Source organism: Dasypus novemcinctus, chromosome 2 (assembly GCF_030445035.2).
Source record: "Dasypus novemcinctus isolate mDasNov1 chromosome 2, mDasNov1.1.hap2, whole genome shotgun sequence".
NCBI classification, from domain to species: domain Eukaryota; kingdom Metazoa; phylum Chordata; class Mammalia; order Cingulata; family Dasypodidae; genus Dasypus; species Dasypus novemcinctus.
Genome location: NC_080674.1, coordinates 194,144,250 through 194,167,197, shown reverse-complemented (window position 1 = coordinate 194,167,197; position 22,948 = coordinate 194,144,250). Strand labels below are relative to the sequence as shown.

The 22,948-nt window shown below is 38.1% G+C and overlaps 1 protein-coding gene across 1 annotated transcript in view; it reads left to right on the top strand.

Moving 5' to 3' along the window:
- Positions 1 to 5,594: 5,594 nt before the first annotated feature.
- The window catches only part of LOC101417762 (butyrophilin-like protein 3), a 74,113-nt gene continuing 56,759 nt past the window's right edge, over positions 5,595 to 22,948 (top strand). Inside the window, exons 1-2 of the mRNA XM_058283677.1 lie at positions 5,595 to 5,800; positions 20,841 to 21,188. Of these exons, the coding sequence (XP_058139660.1) occupies positions 5,752 to 5,800; positions 20,841 to 21,188 (397 nt within the window). The 5' untranslated portion in view covers positions 5,595 to 5,751. The remainder of the gene's footprint in view (positions 5,801 to 20,840; positions 21,189 to 22,948) is intronic.

Sequence of the window (22,948 nt, the reverse complement as noted above, 5' to 3'; positions counted from 1 at the left end):
TTATGTTGTGCTCCCCTTTCCCCAGAGAACTATGTGTAAAGTAAATATTTCAAACTCTTCCAGTTTCTCCCTCTGTCTGTGTCTGGCCTTACCACACCTTACATGAGGCAATATAAACAAAACATTGCTTGTCTTGACCACTAGTATGTAAGTGCCTACAGGACAGGGACCCTCACTTATGTCTGTAAACTTACTATGGGTACATTCTCTTCTGACTTTTGAACTAACTAATTTTCAGACTCTTTCTTTTCTAATATAAACATTTATGTGTAAGCATTTCTGTTTCAAATTAGTTAAGTTGGATTTAAAAATTGAATCTGGGGAAGTGGATGTGGCTCAAGGAATTGGGTGCCCACCTGGAGGTCCTGGGTTCAGTTCCCAGTGCCTCCTAAAGAAGATAATCTAGACAGCAAGTTGACATGAAATACTGGCATGATGAGCTTACACAACAAGGAGGAGACCCAATGAAGAAAAGAGTTAGAGACACAACAATCAGGAAGTGGAAGCAGCTCAAGCAATTGTGCATTTCCATCCCACTTTGGGGGTCCTGGGTTTGTTCCTGGTGCCTCTTAAAAGAAAGACAATGAGACACAGAGAGTAGACACTGAGCCAAAGAAAGGGGGGGGGGGTTTGAAATAAACTAAAATAGAAATTTTAGATCTGTAACACAATGGGGAACTCAGGATGCAATGAATGAGAAAAGATAGTTTGTTATTCCCTGGTCCCAGAGATAGAAGTGTGCCATAAGGCATCAATGGGAGACATGATCAGCTCGGTTCCAACAGAGCAAGAGGGACCCACGGGCTTGTGCCTTTATTATGGTCCAGGGTAGAGGTGAGCATGTATTCCATGTGAGTCAAGAATTGGGTTAGTTTAAAGAAAGATACTCAAAAGGGAAATAAACCAGGGGTCCATGGGTAGTGGGGATAATTGACTTATTATTTGAGGCAAGCTGTGGGTTCTGGGTGACCCAGATGAGTGCTTGGGCCTGGAGAGTGTATGACCCAGGGCTGGAGAGCTGCCTAGTAACTAGGTCAAATATAAGTGCTGAGGCAAGTGGCTTAGCCAAAGTATCATGGATACTGAGGCAGTACACAGAACATTTTGATAGTTAAGACAACTTCTGTTTAAGAACGACTTTGTAATGCTTATACATATCTCAGCAGGATCTCATTGACAGCCAAAGTAGATACTACCCCCAAAAAGTGGGGTTCCTGAGGGCTATGGAGACATCCAAACACTAAAATCAGGTCAGATAGCTCAGGAATTTAGTCCCTTACCAGTGAGCCCTATTTTGTAATTTATGCCCCTCAGTGTGACAGTGTTGGACTCAGTTGTGGCTTCCTTACACAAGGCTTCCTGTCCTTCTATTTGAACCTATAATAAATACTAGAGTTGGTAGTTGTACATCCAAGAGACCCAAATCTTGGGGCTGTTCATTTGCCACCTGGGCCCTGAATCTCAAGAGAGTAGCAATACCTACTCTCCAGTTCATTGGACTCACCCAGGACAACTAACAAGGAGGAGATGATGGATAACCAACATACCAAGGAACCAAGTTTGCAACTACAATCAAGAGAGTCCCATCCATCGGCCATATGAGATCAAAAGTTCCCCTCAATTAAAGGTGGAGTAGGCATCACCATCCCAGAATTCTCAGGATTGAGGAACAAATTATGTACTAAAGTAGACTTACTAGTATTCTACTATTGAATTATTGTGATTTTAGCAATGGAAAAAAGATCATACATGTGGAGGCAGTGGCCACTGGAGGATCTGGGGGTAGGGAGAAGGAAAAACAGGTGTAATACAAGGGCATTTTGGGGAATTGTGAATCATCCTGAATGGCATTACAATGTCAGATCAAGCCATTATATATCCTGCCATAACCTAAAGAGTTGAGTGGGAAGAAGTTAAACTACAATGTAAAATATAATTCATGCTTAGTGACAATGCTTCAATATGTGTTTATCAATTGCTATGAATGTACCACACTAATGAAAGATATTGCCAATGTGGGACAATGAGGGAAGTGTGGGGAGCAAGACATATGGAAATCCCTATATATTCTATGTAACATTTATGTAATCTAAGTATCTTTTTAAAAATAAAATATATATATATATTAAAAAACTGCTTTATAGGTATCATACAGCCTTGGAAATTTAATCTTTTCATTCTTTTTCTATTCTAAGTACTTTCTAACAATTACCATGGTTTCCTTTGGACACATGAGTTATTTAAAACTTTGTTATTATGGAAATGTTCTGCATGATCATGCAATGATGAATGCAGGCCATGTTGGATTTCACCAAAAATTTATGAAAGTTTATAGTGTAAAATGTAAACCTTAATGTAAACCATAAAGTAGCCAAAAATTTATAAAAGTGTACAGTCTAAAATATAAACCCTAATGTAAACCATAGTGGAACCACAATTAGTAGTTATGTTTCAATATACGTACATCAGTTGTAACAACTGTAACTTCCACATAAAAAATGATCATTGCTGGGGAAGGGGGAAAAGGGTTTGATGTTGGATATATGGGAGTGACCTATATTCTACGTGTGACTTTATTGTGACCTAAAACTTTTTTTTTCAGAATCATTTATTTATTTATTTTTCTCTCCTTCCACCCCACCCTGTTGTCTGTTCCCTGTGTCCATTTGCTGTGTCTTCTTTGTCCGCTTCTGTTGTTGTCAGCAGCATGGGAATCTGTGTTTCTTTTTGTTGCGTCATCTTGTTGTGTCATTACTCTGTGTGGGTGGCGCCATTCTTAGGCAGGCTGCACTTTCTTCTGCACTGAGCGACTCTCCTTACGGGGCGCACTCCTTGTGCGTGGGGCTCCCCTATGCGGGGGACACCCCTGCGTGGCAGGGCACTCCTTGTGCGCATCAGCACTGTGCATGGGCCAGCTCTACATGGGTCAGGGAGGCCTGGGGTTTGAACTGTGGACCTCCCGTGTGGTAGACGGATGCCCTAACCATTGGGCCAAGTCTGCTGTCCCTAAAACTTTTTTGAAGACATAGCTTTAAAAAAAGAATGTAGACACTGAGGAAGAAATGGAAGTTTGCCTTGCCATTGAACATTCAGGGCAACACCTATTACAGTGATGAAAGGAAAAACATCAAAAAAATTTTAATGACACTTTTCATTTTTAATACCCCAATTTATTTTTTTACTTTTTCTAAATTATGATGTATTTTATTTCTAATCTTTAAGCTCTCAGTACTATTTGATTTTTTAATTAATTGAATTTGGCAATATATAAGACTTCATTCTGAAGAAGTTTCAGATCACAGAGGGGTACAGCAATGGCAGGGGAGGAGCATTGGTGTTGGGTGTCATTGATGGGAGATGCAAGGGTGGGAGGGAGTTCCCCAGGGCGTGCATGCTGGGTATATAGATATGGTCAAATGTTCATTGGGTATTGACACATTGGGTAGAGATTCACACAACAAATGAGTGAGTGCTGGGTTCCCATCCTGAGGAGCTCTGTTGCATCCCCAATGGAACAATAACAATCCCCCAAGTGCAAGGGCAAAGACCAATGAAGAAAAATGGTCCAATGATAGGCCTTGATATTGCTTGATATATGCTTATGATCCTGTGCACTTGAAATTTCAACTTGGCCTAGAGACTCAGGGTGCCTAAGAGTTACATCCTGAGAGCCTCCAAGTTGCTAAAATGTGACCATTCTCTAAGCCAAACTCAGCATATAAATGCATTACCTACCCGGACTCCCAGACATGAGCCTCCCTGGCATTGAGGGCTTACAACCAAGCACCAGCTATTATGCAACTAGAAAAAGACCTTGAATAAAAAGAGAAAATGGTAAAGACAAGTGAGTTTTTATGGCTAAGAGACTTCAAAATGAGTTGGGAAGTCATAAGAGGGCTCACACTTAGGCAGTAGGATCTCAGAGACAGCCAAAGTAGATGCAACTCCAGGTAGTGGTGCTCCTGAGGGCTACAGAGACTCCCAGGTGCTATGGTCATGACAAATGGTTCTGGAGTTTGGTGCCTGGCCAGTGGGCCTTACTTTGTAGTTTGTGCTCCTGAGTGTGATAGAGTTGGACTCAGATGTGACTTCTCTACACATGCCTATTCTATCCCTTTTATTGAACCTATAGTCAATGCTGGAGTTGGTCAGTGTATGTCAAAGAGACTTGAATCTCTGGGCTGTCCATGTGCCTTCTGGACCCTGAGTCTCAGCAGAGTTTCTGCACCTACTTTCCAGTTCATTGGACTCACCCAGGACAACTAACAAGGAGATGAGGTGGGACAACCACCGCACCAAGGAAACAAGAGGGTCTAAAACTCCAAGCAAGAGAGTCCCATCCATCAGCCTTATGGTATCAAAGCCCCTTCTCATTTAGAGATGGAGTGGGCATCACTATCAGAATCCTCAGGACTGGAGACTAAAATATGGACTAGAGTGGATTTACTGATATTCTACTATAGGCTTATTGTAATTCAAGAAATGGGAAGAAATCATATCATTGATATGAAGTAGTGCCATAGGAGTTGCTGAAGCCAGGGAGAGGGAAAAAGAAGTGTAATATGGGGGCATTTTCAGGACTTGGAATTGTCCTGAATGACATTGCAAAGACAGATACAGACCATTATATATTTTGCCATATCATACAGAATCGAGTAGAAAAGAGTGTAAATTACAAAGTAAACTATAATCCATGTTGTGTGGCAATGTTCTAAAATGTGTTCAACAATTGCAGTGAATTACTGCACTAATGAAAGAAGTTAATATGGGGAAAATTGGGAATTGTGGGGAATGGTGCATATGGGAATCCCCTATATTTTTTATGTAAGATTTTAAGTAATCGATGTATCTTTAAAAATAACTAAAATATATTTTTTTAAAACTTTGCTATTAATTATTTCTAAGTGTATAAAATGTCTTAAGTTGTTGAATTGCTTTTATCTCTTTAATTTCATTATGGTTAGCAAATGTGCTCTTTATGGTAGTAGTTTTCTGCTATTTGTGTAAAGATGCTTTCCAAACTAGTAAGTGGTCACTTTTTGTGATGTTCCATGTGTTTGAAAAGAAGAAAACAGCTTGGTCTCTAAATGTCGGTGCCCTCGCTTAGTGTATTTAGTGAATGGCTTCATGAATGGGTCTTCTCCATTCTCCCATATCTGAACAAATGCCCGTGAACCTCTGGCTATGTCATGGATCTTTGTTGATGGAGGCCTTGTCTTGTTCTATCAGTTCTTTCTCATTGCCTTGTGATCAGAGTTCTAACTCTGAACTGAAACAAGAGTCTGACAGGATTACCTTGGACTGTATCAGGAAATGTCAGTCTCTCCTTCTCTCGGATACTTATGTGGAGCTCTGCCTGTATGTCTGACAATACTACCTTGTACAGCACTGCCTGGCAGACTGGACCCAAATATATCCCTGCACTGACATTCTGTACCATCTACCCAGGGCAAAGTCTTAGCCAGATGAAGGTCTCTCCCACTCTGCTCAACCTTGTACCGGAGCTTAGTTGAGATAAGTGTTTATGGCTTGCTAATAAATGCTTAACGATCACTTGGTCCAGTGATTCGAAGTCCAGAGTCCTGATACTCCTAACACATGCAGGTGGCAGGGAGACTGAGAAGAATGCTGAGCCTCTCCACATTTCCTGAACCTGGGACAGTTGACCCAATCTCCTCTGCACTCTAATCCATCCATCCATCCCTACTGACATCTGTTTCCACAGCCTGATCCCTATCCAAAGGAACATCCATGCTTCTTGTGCTTACTTTGGTTTTTGGCCTCTTCAAACTCGTATCAGGTAAGGTCTCCAGTCTGTACTCCTCCATGTTGTCTTCCTGTGGTTGCCTAGTTTGAGTTCTTTAGATACAGTGATCACAGCATTATAGGAATGGTGACATTTTTGTTGTCTGCACCCTCCAGTCTTAGAGACTAGATATTCCAATCTGAACTGGCTTCCAGTCTGGTATGTACCATCGCCAGGGGCTGTGGGAGACTTAGGAAAGCATGAAGTACTTGAGTTCTGTGGAAAAAATTATAGTCACCCATAAATAATAGCAACAGCACTGCAGAAGAGAGGATGGAGTAGTGGGGAGGATATGCACCAAAGATATTATATTCAAAGAAATGTTTGCCCCGGAATGGCTTAGGCAGGAGAGGTCTTTAATACAACATTGAGGTTTCTAACATGATTCTGGGAGGAAGGAGGAACCATTTTGGACTTTTGGGGAAAAGAAAATGTGCCATTGTGGACAGCTAAATTAAAATGCCTATGGAATGTATGTTATGCTATCCGAATGTATGTTATAAGGAGTACGGACATTCAAATGAGAAATAAGTTTAAAATTCATATTCTGGGCAGAAATCAACTATGTAGCTTTCAGAGGTCAGGTGAAGTATCCATCCCATGGCAGATGAACTCAAAGTGGTGGTAGCAGGAGATGAGGGTCAGGGGACATCAGCAACACTTACAGTACTAGTTTAACAGGTAGCTGGTCAGAGAGATAATGCTGCAAATTTATACTTCATTTTGTAATACTCTTCTTGAAGATGCAATATGGAATATATTTCATCAAGATTTAGAAAACATTTAAAGTAAAAAATGGTGCTAAATTTAAAAAAATACTCATTTGTGAAAATCACACATGAGAAACACTGTCTCTGATGCTGATATACAGATCACTCCCCCATGTGTATGCCTACCCAGTAGATGAATAAACGTACCTTCATCTGGAGATATTCCTAGCCAAAGGGAGTGTGTACATAAAAGTAGACCTCCACAGTTTGTGGTCTCTCTAGGAAAGAATCTAATAATTACAGCATGGGAAGTGTGATTTGGACCAGGAAAATTGCTGAAATGATCATAAACAAATGAACAAGTGTACAAAGGAAATGGTGCTCCCATTCATCTGGTAATCATTGTTTCTGGAGCCCTTTTCTGTGTCAGGCCCTGTGCTGGACACAAGGGATGCTCGACTAAAGAAAACAGATTGTGCTTATCCACATATCTCCTTGTTCCTGAGGAGCTGAGAGTTGAGTAGTGGAGACTCATGGAAAACTAATCATCACCAGTGAAACTAGCTGATGAGGAAAGTTGAAAGTAAGATGGGGACAATGCTTACCAAACAAATGCTAACAAAGTGAAGATCGAATATGTTGATATAATATTAGATGAAACACCACTCAAGGCTAAAATTACAAAGTGTAAAAAAAGGAAATTATTACACAAGTGTCATAGGTAGTTCCATGGAAAGGATACATCAAACCATGAATGCATTAAAGACCAAGTCTCTAAAATAAAAACTGAAATCTCCTGGTCACAGCAATGCATATCTCTCAGAATTTTTCAAAATAAATAGATAAAGAATATGAAAGTACAAATAATGTTTTATATATGGACAGAGAATTTATATTTCTCTATCATACACATGAAACAATAATAATGTGCTTGAAGGAAATCTTAACAAATTTACTCAAAGTGGGAATTTTAAGGCTACATACTCTGAATAATCTAGTAATACTGGAAATCATAATTATAATTCCTACATGTGCATTAAAAACAGTTTCCTAATACTTCACCTGAGTCAAGGTTGAGATACTAGGAAATAATAAATTACATTGAAACTAGGACACAGGAAATCACTTAACCTAGCATATATTGCTAAAAGTGATCTCAGAAGAAAATAACTTCTCCTTACTTGGAACATGGAAAAGAGAGCTTACTCTGTTCTCTAATGAAAGTATTACATAGTGGAAAACAGGCACATTATCTTAAGATTTGGGAAGGATGTTGCAGTGGTTTAGAGCAACATACCCCAGAAAATCATGTCTTTAAACTTATCCATTCCTGTGGTTGTGTACCCATTATAAATAAAATCTCTTCTAGATGTCACTTCGGGTAAGAAGTGGCCAAAATGAATCATGTTAGGCTTTAATCTGTATTATCGGAGTCCTTTATAAGCAGAGTGAATCAACCAGAAATTTATGGTCAACTGAACCCAGAAGAGAAGGGCAAGGTCAGGAGAGTCAGCATGTGCATGGGAGAGAGGAGTCAAGGACCAAGGATCAAGGATCACTGGCAGCCAGCCCCAAAACACCATAGTCTTTAATAAAGAATCACATTGATGACATCTTAATTGGACTTTTCCTGGCCTCAAATCTGTGAGCCAATAAATACCCATTATTTAAGTTAACCCATTGCACAGTATTTGCCTTAGCAATGAGAAAACTGAAACAAATGTGAAGACTTTGAAGGTCATTCCATGCCTCTTTTCCCTCCCCTAAGATATATACAGAAGGCCTTGAAGCTGCACCCAGCTCTACAGATTGTCTTCTCAGATGCAAGAAGTCTGATTGACAAGGATGGTACATTTTCCAAGTATAAATCTTGGCAAGTGTGGAATGAGGCAGGAATGTTTATCCCCAAATTCAGAATGCTTGGAGGAAATGGTTTAGTTTCCTCATTATGTTCAATCCCTGCTTTCAAATATTTGGGGTCTATACATAGAAGTGAGATTTCTGGGCCATATTGTGACTCTAAATCTACCTTTCCAAGAAACTGCCAAACTGTCATCCATAGCATCTGCACCATTTTGCATTCCCACAGCGAATGAGTGTTCCTATTTTCCACAACCTTTCCAATGCTCATAATTTTCTGTTTTTGAGTAGTAGCCCTTCTAATGAGTATGAAATTGTATCTCTTTGTGCTTTGTGATTTGCTTTCCCATTTAATAACTAATGATGCTGAGCAATTTTCTTGTGCTTTTTAACCATATGTATATCCTCTTTGGAGGAATGTCTGTTCAAGCATTTGCCAATTCTGAATTGGGTTGTATGTCTTTATATTGTTGAGTTGTAGGTTTCTTTATATACTCTGGACATTATACCCTTATCGTATATGTGAATTCCAAATATTTTCTGCCATAGTGTAGACTGTCTTTTCACTTCCATGATAAAGTCCTTTGATGCACAAACATGTTTTTTTTTTTTTGCCAGTTTTCTCTTTATTTTTTAAAAATGTTACATTAAAAATATATGAGGACCCACATACCCCCCACCCCCCTCACCCCAATCCTCCAAAATCAACATCCCCCCCCACCACCATCATGGGACATCTACTCCATTTGGTGAATACATTTTGGAGCACTGTTGTACCACATGGGTTACTGTTTACATTATAGTTTACACTCTCCCCCAGTTCCCCCAGTGGGCCACGGCAGGACATACAATGTCCAGGAACTGTTCCTGCAGTACCACCCAGGACAACTCCAAGTCCTGAAAATGCCCCCACATCATACCTCCTCTTCCTCTCCCTACCCTCAGCAGCTACTGTGGCCACTTTCTCCACATTAGTGCTACATTTTCTTCCATTACTAATCACAATATTTCCATAGAAGAATATCTGTAAGTCCACTCTGAACCATATTCTATTCCTCCATTCTGTGGACCCTGAGATAGTTATGACAACTCCACCTCTATATTGAGAGGGGGCTGAGATTCCACATGGATGATGGATACAATTTTCCTGCTTACAGTTGTAGGCACTCTTGACTCCCTGGTGTGGTGGTTGACCATCTTCACCTCCCTGTTACCTGGACAGGGTAAGTCAAATAAACCAGAGGGTAGGAGTTGCAACTCTGCTGAGGCTTAGAGCCTGGCTGTCACATAGACAGTCCAGAGATTCAGGTCTCCTGAGTATGTACCAACCCTGGTACCAATCACAGGTCTGGTAAAGTAACAAAAGAGGCATGTGTAGAAAGGTCACATTTGAATCCAACTCCATCACACTCAAGAACACAAACTCCAAAGTAGGGCTAACTGACATAGCACTGAACTTCAGAGCCATCTGCCATGACCATAGGACCTGTGGGTCTCTGTAGCCCTCAAAAGAACCAATACCTGGGCTTGCATATACTTTGGCTGTCTCTGGGACTCTATTGAGGCATGGGTAAGCATGATCCCTCTGATGACCTCCCAACTCATTTTTGGAGACTCATGGCCATATGAACTCATTTGTCCTTTCCATTTCCCCCTTTTATTCAAGGTCAAAAAGCGGTTTTTAACACCTGATCCTACATGTAGGTTTAGATATTCTGCTGGTCTGAGTTGACCCTTTTATTCATTTTTTTCCTTTAATATCAAATTTTTATTTTTAAAGAGGTTGTAGGTTACAGAAATGATGCATCCAAAGTATATATAGCTCACCCTTCCCCTTCTCACATCTTCTCCCATTAACAATATCTTTCATTAATGCTGCATTTGTTACAATTGATAAACACGTATTGAAGCATTGTTACTAACCAAGGTCTATAATTTCCATTGTGGTTTATAATTAATTCCAGTGCTTTAAGAATGTCTCATGTTCCACCTATTATTCCTCCCCCTCTCCTCAGAGCCTGTGGTAACCACTATATTTATATCAATGTTACTTGTTCTTTCATTATTAAAATATTAATAAGTTTACTTTGTCCATGGTTGCATATCCTGTACACCCCCATAAAATTTCAAATTTTGATGAGGTCCCATTTATCTATTTTTCTTTTGTTGCTTGTGCTTTGGGTATAGAGTCTAAGACATCACTGTCCAATACAGTTTCCTTAAGATAGTTCCTTAGGTTTTCTTCTAGGAGTTTGCTGTGTGTTTCTTATATTTAGGTCTTGGAACAACTTTGAGCAATTTTTTTAATATGGTGTAAAAAGAGGTCCAATTTCATTTTTTTGGCATATGGATATTCAGTTCTCCCAAGATCACTTTTTTTTTTTTAACGGTTTGGGCTTGATTTTATTAGCGGTTGAAAGCTGTAAACAGCAGGGACAGATTACTTTGGTGGCCGCGTGGAGAAGAGATTTAAGTGCAACGAGACTGGAGGCAGATCAACCAGGTAAATGATCCAGGTAGGAAATATAAAGTGAAATACAGCACTGAAAGTTGGCATGAAGAGAAAGGGGCAGATTCGACAGCATTTAGAATGTAAAAGTTGTGTTTGCGCGGACGTGGAAGGGAAGGAAAGAGGACGGTTATATCCCCTATCCCCAAGATCACTTTTTGATGATCATGTGCTTTTTTCTTCATTCTGTTAATGTGGTGTTACATTATTTTCTTTTGTTGAACCAAACCATACTATTTGTTGCATACTAGAAATAAATACCACCTGATCATGGTGTATTTCTTTTAATGTACTGTTGGATTCAATTTGCTAGTACTTTGTTGAGGATTTTCATGTCTGTATAATAATTGAAATTGGTTTGTAATTTTAATTTTTTTTGTAGTATATTTTTCTACCTTGGGTGTTAGGGTGATTTTGGCCTCATAGATTAAGTTATGTAGTGTTCCTTCCTCTTCAATATTTTGGAAGAATTTGTGCAAGGATTGGATTAATTCTTTTTGGAATATTTGGTAGAATTCACCTGTGAAGCCATATTGTCCTGGGATTTCCTTTGTTGGGAGATTTTTGGTGACTCATTCAATCTCTTTACTTAGAATTGGTCTGCTGGGGTCTTGTCTTTCTTCTAGTGTCAGTGTAGGTTGTTTGTGTGCTAATAGTAATTTGACCTTTTCATCGAGGTTGCCTAATTTGTTGGCATGCAGTTGTTTATAGTATCCTCTTAAAGCCCTTTTTATTTTTGTGGGGTCAGTAGTAATGTCCTCCTCTCATTTCTGATATTACTTATTTTAATCCTTTTTCTTTTCTTATCAGTCTAGCAAAGGGATTGTAAATTTTATGGATATTAAAAAAACTATTTTGATTTTATGCATTATCTCTAGTATTTTTATTCTCTATTTCATTTATCTCCAGTCTAATCTTTATTATTTCATTCCTTCTATTGACTTTAGGTTTAGTTTTCTCTTCCTTCTCTAGATCCTCCAGTTTTGAGGTTATGTGTCTGATTTGAGAAATTCCTTCTTTTGTAATGTAAGCATTTAGAGCTGTAAATTTCCCTCTCATGACTGCCTTTGCTGCATCCCATAAGTTTTGGCATGTTGTGTTTTTGTTTTCATTTGCCTCAATATCTTTACTAATTCCCTTTCTGATTTTTTTCTTTGATCACTTGGTTGTTTAAGAGTGTGTTGCTTTAATATCCACATCTGTGAGTTTTCCCATTCTTTTATTGATTTCTAGCTTCAATACATTCTGGTTGGAGAAAAGTTTTGTATGATTTCAATCTTTTAAAATTATTAAGACTTGTTTTCTGGCCTAATATATGGTCTTTCTGGAGATAGACCCATATAGACTGGAGAAGAATGTGAATTTTGTTATTGTTGAGTGAAGTGTTGTATATATGTCTGTTAAGTTTAGTTGGTATATGGCATTACTCAAGTCTTCTATTTCCTCAGTAATCTTTCATAGATAATCTTTCCTTAATGTAAATGGTGCATTAAAGTCTCATACTAGTAATGTAGAACTGTTTATTCTCCCTTCAACTTTGTCAGTATTGCTTCTTTTATTTTGAGCATCTATTGTTAGTTATGTACATATTCATGTATTATATCTTTTGTTGATGGACCCTTTGTCAGTATATAATGAATTTCATTTGTTCCTTGACAGTTTTGGACTTAAAGTCTATTTTTCAAAAAAGTTGATTGATTAATTTTTCTCAACCTCCTCATTGTTTGCACTTGCTGGGTCTGTTCATCTTACTCATTTCTTTAGGAGGTACTGGGACCAGAACCCAGGACTTCTGATGAGGGAGAGAATTGCCTAATCACTTGAGCCAACTCACTGTGGCTCTCATTATTTTCTCCTCCCCATGTCTCTTGTTCTGTCATCTTGTTGCATCAGCTCACAGCACCTGCCCATTGTGTCAGCTCACTGTCTTCTTTAGGAAACACTGGGAATCAAATGAGTTTCCTCCCATGTGGTAGGCAGGAGTTCAATTGCTTGAGCCACATCTGCCTGCCTGTTTTATCAATTACTGTACCTACCCCAACTCTCTCTCTCTCCCATGTATTTACCAATGTTATTTTTACTGAATATCTTTTTTTTGCTTTATTTTTAAAGAAGCTTTAGATTACATGAATGTTGCATAAATATATAGGGGATTCCCATATACTCCACTCCTTTTCCCTTCCACACTTTCCCCCATTAACATCTTTCATTAGTGTGGTATATTTATTACAGTTGAGGAACAAACATTGAAGCACTGCTACTAGCAACAGACTATAATTTACAGTGTAGGTTACACTCTGCTCCAAACAATTTTATAGGTTTTGACAAAATGTATAATGACTTATATCCATCATTGCAATGTCATGCAGTACAATTCCAATATCCCAAAAATACCCCCATCTTACAGCTATTATTCCCTCTCCCTCCCCTCAGCACCTCTGGTGGCCACTGCCTTTATACCAATAATAAAATTTCTTGCATTATCAGAATAATAGTCTGTAATAGAATAATAATAATTTTACTTTAGTCCATTGTTTATTCCCCAAATTGAGGGTTTTGGGATGGTGATGCCCACTCTTTATAATTGAGAGGGGGCTTAGATCCCATTGGGCAGATGCATGGAACTGTTTTGCTTGCAGTTATATACACTCTCTGTTCCTGGGACGGTCTTTGTCCATAAGCATCCCCTTCTTAGTTGTCCTGGGTGAACCCAATGAAGTGAAGAGTAGGTGTTGGAACTCTGCTGAGATTCAGGCCTCCACTGACACATGGATTGATCTACGATGTAAGTGTCTGGGACATATAATTATCAAGTATAGTGCTAACTATATGTTTAAATAAAATAAAGTATATATCCACTTTATACCAATCTTCTTACTGTAAAATAGAGAAAAATCATATTATTTTATGAAAACTTTGAGAATTCAATTAAAAAAAAAACATGCCAAATAAAAAAAGAAAAAGGAAAAGAAAAAAAGGGGGCAGAAGTGCCCTGTGTTAAGAAAATTTTAGAGTCTGTTACATTGGGGAGCATAAATTCCAAAATAAGGCTCACTGACAAGATGCTGAATTCCTGTGACTGTATATCTTGCTTATAGAGTCTAGATGTGTCTAGAACCTTCAGGAGCCCCACTGTTTGAAGCATTATTTACTGTGGCAATCAATGAGATTCAGCCAAGACACATACAAATATAAACCTCTGCAATGACCTCCTGAATCATTTTGAAATCTCTTAGTCATAAAAACTCATTTGTATTTAATATTTCCCTGCTTTGTCAAGGACTCTTTCCAGATGCCTTGTTAGTTGGCACTTGGCAATAATCCCTTGGTGCTAGGGAAACTCATCCCTTAGTATCATGTTCCACACAGGTGGAAAGGTAGTGAATTTATATAATGAGTTTGGCTTAGAGAGAGGCCAAATTTGAGCAACAGGAGGCTTTCAGGAGGTAGGTCTTAGGCAGTATATAATGCTAGGCTAAATTTCAATTTCACAAGAAAAGGTTCATAAACACAATCACCAAAATCAAGGACCTGGAGTAATGATTTGTCCTCCTTTGCTAGGCACTGTCCATGAACTTGGCAGATTCTTGCCACTCTATGTTAGAATGTAGCAAGACTTCCCAGGATGGGAATTCAATATTTTTTTGTTATCATGTGAGTCTCTTCCCAGTATGAACACTTGAACATATTCATATGCCTTAGAGGCATGCCCCAGGTGCACCCCTGCCCATGCTTCTCCCCATCACTGACACCCTTCACCAATGATCATTCTGTGCCACAGTTGTGACCTTTCTATGATCCAAAATATCTCCAGAAACAAAGTAAAAAAATAACAAAATAAAATAAACAATAAGAATAAAAATAAATATAATACAATAATAAAAAACAAAAATCAAAAAATAAAATAAATTTTTATATGTTGTGTCTTTCATCACTGTAAGATCTGTTATCTTTTATGTAAAGTAACAATTTCTTCTGTATATTCTCCCATGTCATTTTTCTTTCTTTATCTTCATAGAAGCTTTAGGTTACAGAAAACTTCCATAGAAAATATAGGGAATTCCCATATACCCAAAGCCCTCCTTTCTACTCTCCCTTATTGATAACATTTTACATGTGGATGGTACATTTGTTACAATTGAAGTACAAATTTTGACTCATTGCTACTAACCATGGTCAGTGGTTTACTTTATGGTTAACATTTAGCACCATATATTTTTATAGTTTTTGATGGAATTTTAATGGCCTGTATCTGTTAATGCAAGATTATGTGGAGCAATTGAGCAATTGTGGGTTTTTGTTTTTTTTGGTTTTTTTTTTCTGTTGTTTGTGTGATTGAGGTCCTGGGTGCTTGCAATTGAACCCAGAACCTTAAATATGGGAAGCTGGTATTCAAGCACTGAACCACGTCAGCTTCCCTGAGTTTTTTCTGCCTTTTTTTTTTTTTTTTCAAGAGACACCAGGAAGCGATCCCAGGACCTCCCATGAATGAGGCATGTGATCAACTACTTGATCCATGTCCACTTCCCCAGAACAAGTCTAATGCCCTAAAAATAACATATGTTCCATTTTTTTTCCTATTCTTCCCTCCCTTTCCCACTGGAATCTATGGTAACCACTAAATTTCAAGTTTTGAAGAATGAGGTTCATAGTTACATGCAATAATATTGGGGGCTTTACATATTGGTCTGTTTTCTTTTAATAGGCACTGCCTATGTTCTTGAGAAATTCTTGCTGCTTTACTTGAGAATATGGCAGAATTATCGCAGATGAGAGTTTAATATTTTCTTGTATGTTATGTGGGTCTCCACCCACTGAGGTTACACAGTATGACAAGATGAACATTTTCATATTCCATAGAGGTATGCCCAGGTGTATCATATCCTGCATATTCCCTCCACCCCTGGTGCCCTTCACCAGTTACCCTCACATGCCGTATTTGTTAAAATAACATTCCACCATTGATGTTTTAATGACAGACCTGCCAATCCCCAGGGTTCACCTCCTCCTTCTTCCAACCCTTCCCCCAGTTCCATGGACAGTCCAACCAAACCCCTATTCCCCCTTATATTTCTGCACCATAGAACCCAATCACATCACTGCACTCCTAACTATACCTTTCCACCTTATCATAGACTTTGCCCATGTTGAGCTTTGGCTTGCCACTCTCTACTCCCTTTCTGTCTCCTTTTAACCTATCTTCCAGACTCTAGCTCTGTGAGTCTGCCCAATTTGCTTAAGTTATATCATTGAGGTCATGTAATATTTGTCCTTCAGTGACTGGCTTGCTTCACTCAACATAAGCTCTTCAAGAGTCATACATGCTATCCCATGTGTTAATACTGCATTCCTTCTTGTAGTTGAGTAATATTCCATTGTATGTATTTACCACAATTTGCCTATCCATTTATTTGTTGATGGACACTTAGGTTGCTTCCAACTTTTGGTGACAGTGAATAATGCCACTGTGAATTTTGGTGTGCATGTATCTGTTCACGTCCCTGTTTTTGTTTTTTCTGGGTATACACCCAGCAGTAGGATTGCTGGATCATATGCCAGTTCTATAGTTAGTTTCCTGAGGACTGCCAAATTGTCCTCCACAATGGCTACACCGTTTTACCTTCCCCTTAGCAGTGGATAAGTGTTTCCTTTCTTCTACATCTTCTCCAACCCTTGAAGTCCTCTGTTTTTTTTTCAATAGCTGTCAATCTATTAGGAGTAAAATAATATCTCATTGTAGTTCTGATTTGCATTTCCCTACTAGCTAGTGAGGTTGAGCATCTTTTCATGTGACTTTTAGTCATTTGTATTTCTTCTCTGGAGAATTGTCAATTTGAATCTTTTGCCCATTTATTAAATGGGATGTTTTTAAAATTTTTGACATTAGATTTTTTTTTATATATTTGCTGGATTTTAAGCCCTTATCAGAAAGATGGTTTTCAAATATCTTCTCCCATTGAGTAGGCTGCCTTTTCACTTTCTTGAAAAACTCCTGTGAAGTGCAAAATTTTGAATTTTGAGGAGGTCCCATTTATCTAATTTTTTCTTTTGTTGTCAGGTTTTGGGTGTACAGCTTATGAAAACATCTCCTACTACATGATGTCATAGATGCTTCCTTGTATTTTCTTCTAGGAGCTTTATGATCTTGATTCTTATATTTAAACCTTTGACTCATCTTGAATAAATGTTTGTATAAGACACGAGATTGTGATCCTTTCTCATTCTTTTGGGTATGGATACCCTGTTCCACAAGGACCATTTGTTGAAGAGGTCATTCTCTCCCAGTTAAGAGGGCTTGGTGTCCTTGTCAAATAACAGTTGACTGTATATGCGAGGATCTTTATCAGAATCCTCAAATCTTTTCCATTGGTCAGTATGTCTCATTACGCAAATACCATGCAGTTTTGACAACTGTAGTTCTGTATATGTTTTAAAGTCATGTAGTATGATTCTTCCAATTTCAGCTCTCTTTTTCAAGATATTTTTGGCTATTTGGGGCCCCTTATCCTTCCAAATAAATTTCATAATTAGCTTTTCAAATTCAGTAAAAAGTGCTGCCCTAATTTTAATGGAATTGCATTAAATCTGTAAATCAATTTGTGTAGGTCAGACATATAAATGTTTAGTCTTCTGATTCATGAACAGGAATATTCTTCCATTTATTTAGGTCTTCTTTTTTTACTTTTAACAATGCTTTGTAATTTTCTGTACAAGTTCTTTACATCTTTAGTTAAGTTTATTCCAAGATATTTAATTCTTTAATTGCTAATGTAAATGGAATTGTTTTCTTTATTTCCTCCTCAGATTGCTCATTTTTGGTGTACAGAAATGCAACTAATTTTTGCATGTTGATCTTATATTCTTCCATTATACTGAACTCAGTTAATCAGGTCTAGACACATTATTGTATAATGTTCAGGACTTTCTATGTATAGGAAATGCATCTGCAACTAGTGAGATTTTGACTTCTTCCTCTTCGGTTTGGATGCCTTTTATTTCTTTTCCTTGCCTAAGTGCTTGAGCAATTACTTCTAACACAATGTTAAATGAGAGCAGTGACAGTGGGCATCCTTGTCCTGTTCCAGATTTTGGAGGCAAAGTCTTCAGCATTTTAACTTTGAATATGATGTTAGCTGTGGGTTTTTCATATATACCTTTTATCATGCTGAGGAAGTTTCTGTCTATTCCTATTTAGGTGTTTTTGTCAAGAAAATATGCTGATCTTGTCAAATGTGTTTTTAGCATCAATAGACATGATCACGTTTTTTTTTTTTCTGTTGATCTGGTAATGTGGTGTATTACATTGATTGATTTTCTTATGGTTTACCATCCTTCCATACAAGGAATGCAACACAGTTGATCACAGTGTACAATTCATTTGGTGTGTTGTTGGAAACATTTGTTGAGTGTTTTTTTGTTGAGGATTTTAGCATCCAGATTCATTAGAAAGATGGACTGTAGTTTTCTTTTCTCATGGCATCTTTTTGTGGTTTGGTACTAAGGTACTTATCATAGAATGAGTTAGGCAATGTTCTCTCCATTTCTCTTTCTTTGAAGAGTTTAAGGGTTTAGTTCTTTCTAGAGAGCTTTGTAGAATTCACTTATAAAGTCACCTGGTCCTGGGTTTTTCTTAGTTCAGAGGTTTTTGATGACTAATTTAATCTTGTTACTTGTGATTGGTCTGTTGAGTTCATCAATTTCCTCTTTTGCCAATGTAAGCTACATGTGTGTTTCCAGAAATTTGTCCATTTCACCTAAGTTATTTTGAGATTCGAAGAGGGCTCAGCTTTCCAAACTTACTGAAGAAACTACTTTCCACCCTCTGCCAGTCCCCTCTACTTCTCAGGGAGTGTACTTTCCCACTCAGTTGGCTACAGTGAACCATGGGTTAGGGTTTACCAAGGCCATTTTCCTTAGGGTGGAGGTATATGTGTCATTCAAGGGGATGAGTAACTCTTTGTCTGTCTGTCCCTTCCTCCTAGATGATGTACAGCACTCTCCTGTTCTGCAGAGAACCAAACCAGCTCCCTTTGATAGCTTTTTGCCCTTCCTCCATTGTTTTTGAAGTAATCAGGCAGAGTTGACCTCTGCCTACCTACTTCAACACCATTTTCCCAGAATTTCCCCCACCATGCCAGTTTGATTTGATTGTTTCTTACATTGCTTTGGTGATCTACAAGCTTCTTCTACCTGAAAGGCATGTTCTGGGAAGGGCAGCCAGAGAGGAGTGTCCTGCTTCATTCCGCCAGGTTGCCATCTAATAGTTTGGCATGGACAGACAGGCACCCTGATACATACATAGGAGTTACTTTGATTTCTCAAAAACAGGTCATGAGATGCATAGTGAGATTGGAAACTGATTCCACATTGTGCATGGGGCAGGGTGAACATGGAGCCACAATGGCATTATGAGCCTGTCCCACCACTTCTGTGTTCTGTTTTCCTGATTTATGTTTCACCAAGGTATTGCACTCTTTAACTGTTATATAGAGCACTGTCTGATTTTGTCAGTGTTTATTTGCTAGTTGTTCAAAGATTCTGTGGGGGAGCAGAATCCTGGAGCATCTTACACCACCATCTTTGTTGACTGGAAGCAATGATGCAGCCTTGACTCATAATTTCTTCTTTTCTATGAAACATGAGTTTTTGCTAAAGACTTTTCAAGGGAAGTGGACTTGGCCCAATGAATAGGGCATCCGCCTACCACATGGGAGGTCCGCAATTCAAACCCTGGGCCTCCTTGACCTGTGTGGAGCTGGCCCATGTGCAGTGCTGATGCGTGCTAGGAGCGACGTGCCATACAGTGGTGTCCCCCGTTTGGGGGAGCCCCACGTGCAAGGAGTGAGCCCTATAAGGAGAGCAGCCCAGCGTGAAAGAGTGCATCCTGCCCAAGAATGGCGCCATCCACACGGAGAGCTGACATAACAAGATGACGCAACGAAAAGAAACACAGATTCCTGGTGCCACTGATAAGGAGAGAAGCGGTCACAAAAGAACACATAGTGAATGGACACAGAGAGCAGACAATTTGGGGGGAGGGAGAGAAATAAGTTAAAAAAAAACATTAAAAAAAGACTTTTCAAATATTTAAGTGAGGCTCCCCCACATTATTGAGGGTAATATTATTTATTTAAAGTCAATCTGATTGTAGCTGTTAACCACATCTATAAAATACTTTCCCTGCAAAACCTAGATTAGTGTTTGATTATATAATTTGGTTCTATAGCCTAGCCAAGTAGACATATAAAACTAGCATCACAGCAAATTAAGTTTCTTAACATAAGAAAGATTCAGAAAGACCAATATGAGGAAACCATAATGAAAAATATTTTGTTTCAGACTAATGAAGAACCTTCTAGAATTAATTGGGCAGATGTGGATATCCTGTCTGTACTGGTGAAGATATACAGCATTGTCTGGGAATTTATGAGGCTCTGGTGTTCTAGAAGTAAAATGGGCATTGCTATAACGTTTCTTCCAGGCCAAATGTTTCCTGGATCATTCAACATGGGTCATCTTTATTTAAAAATTTTTAAGTTTTCATCTTTGATTTTTAATGAAGATGAAAGGGGGCTGACATGAGTGTTTAGTGACACAAATTAGCAAGTGGGAGGAAAGGTGGATATAGTTTCCATGCTAGTAGAGGGTCTACATTGGGACATTCCTCTTTTGCCTCTAGATATCTTAGTCTCTAGGAGAACTGGTTTTCTTATCTTGAAATAAATGGGAGTATTAGCAATACAAATCTCATGTGATTTTTTATGAGGACCACATGAAGGATAGAGGTGGAAGTACTTTGTTTAGGTGTAAGAGCATATACAGATGTACATTCCTGGATTTTGATTTAAGATCGTTATGGAATTCTACCCACACACACATAACCAGTCCACTCCAGTCTGAGTAGGGCTTACTGAAATGGTGTTTGTTTAGTTATCTGTTTTCTTTCCTCCCACAGGCCAGTGGCAGGTGATTGGGCCAGACAAGCATGTCAAAGCCTCCGTGGGGGAGGATGCAATATTTTCCTGCTTCATTTCTCCTGAGACAAGTGCAGAGGCCATGGAAGTGCGGTTCTTCAGGAATGAATTCTCTGCTGTTGTCCACCTCTACAGTGATGGGAAAGACCACTACGATATGCAGATGCCAACCTATCGAGGGAGAACTGAACTCTTGAAGGACTACATTGTGGATGGGCGTGTCTCCCTGAGGATGGAGGACATCACTCCCTCTGATGCTGGCCTCTATGGGTGCTCATTCAGTTCCCAGACATATTACCAGGAGGCCACCTGGGAACTCCAAGTATCAGGTTAGTTGCTTATTTCAGAATTCTCAAATGTCTTGTATATGTCCTGTAAAGCCATCCTGGACTTTTTAAACAGTTCGTAAATGATAGTTTTTAAAATCTTAGGTCATTTAGTTAGATGACAACATTCTACACTATTTTTAGATCATTCTGTCTTGGTGTATAGTTCTCTGTTATTTTATCACATCAGTAGACTCATATAACCACCACAACATAAAGATACAGAACTATCACATCACCAGAAAGATTTCCCACATGCTAACTATTTACACTTAAACCAACCTTCCCCTCCAAACAGTAATCTCTGGCAACCACTAATCTAGTCCCAATTTCCATATTTTGTCTTTTCAAGAATGTTATATAAATGGAAATATACAATATGTGACATTTTGGGGGAAAGAGGTGTTTTTAAAATATTTATCAACATAATATATATACTACATAAAATTTCCCATATTTTCCATATTCAAGTATATAATTATATAATTCAGAATTTTTTATATTACATTGACAAAGAATGAGCACCACCATCCCATATAAAAATTTTTCTCTCACACCAAACAATAATACTGTATTCATTCCCCATCTCCACATCTACCTTGTAAATCTGTATTCTAATTTCTAAATCTATGAATTTGCACATTCTGATTATTTCATATGCATGATATCATACAATATTTGTCCTGTTGTGTCTGTCTATTTCACACAATATGATGTCTTCAAAGTTCATCCAAGTAATGTAAGTATCAGTATCAGAACTTATTATTTTTTTTATGGCTGTGAGAATTTGAAGCTGTATGGACCCCAGGAAAGTATGTATTTAGTTAATCTTTTCCTGTGGATGTGGTACTATTGTAGATGGGACATTTTTTTTTAAAGCAAATCAATTTTATTGATGCACATTAATAATGCATGTCCATCTTAAGTATACAACAATAGTATTTGATATAACTACATAGTTGTGCATTCATCATTTCAATCACTTTTAGAGCATTTTCAATATTCCAATAATAACAATAATAAATAAAAATAAACAAAACTCATCACCTCTGAACCTTTTCTATGCTTCCCCTGCTGTACATAGGTTCTATTGTTTCTATCTTTCTAGTTATTTTATATTCATATTTTGCAAAAAAGTCATATATATAAATCACCCATATTCACATTTTACTTGTGGTTTCACTAGATTATACAGTACCATGTTATACAGTACATATTTCACATGATTATACAGTACATATTTCAGCTTTCCTTCAAGTAATATACATGACCTTAGACATTTCCTTTCAACCACTGTCATACACAAGATTTAAAAACCACTTTTTTTTTTTTTTTTTTTTACCAAATCTGCAGATTAATCTTCAGCTTTCCATTATATACTCTCATTCTATTTTCTGGTGACTTATATTCTAATTATAAATTTCATGAGTTTACACTATGTATTTAGTTCATAATAGCATAATCATACAATATTTGTTCTTTTGTATCAGGCTTGCTACACTCATTGTAATGTCCTCCACGATCATTCATGTTATCACATGCTTCATGGCTCCATTTCTTCTTACAGCTGCATAATATTCTATTGTATTATATACCACAATTTGTTTATCTGCTCATGGATTGAAGGATGCCTGGGTTGTTTCCATCTTTTGGCAATCATGAATAATGCCATTGTGAACATCAGGGTGCAGATGTCCATTCATGTCACTGCTCTCAGTTCTTCTGGGTATATAGCTAGTAATATTGCCAGTTCACCTGCAAAT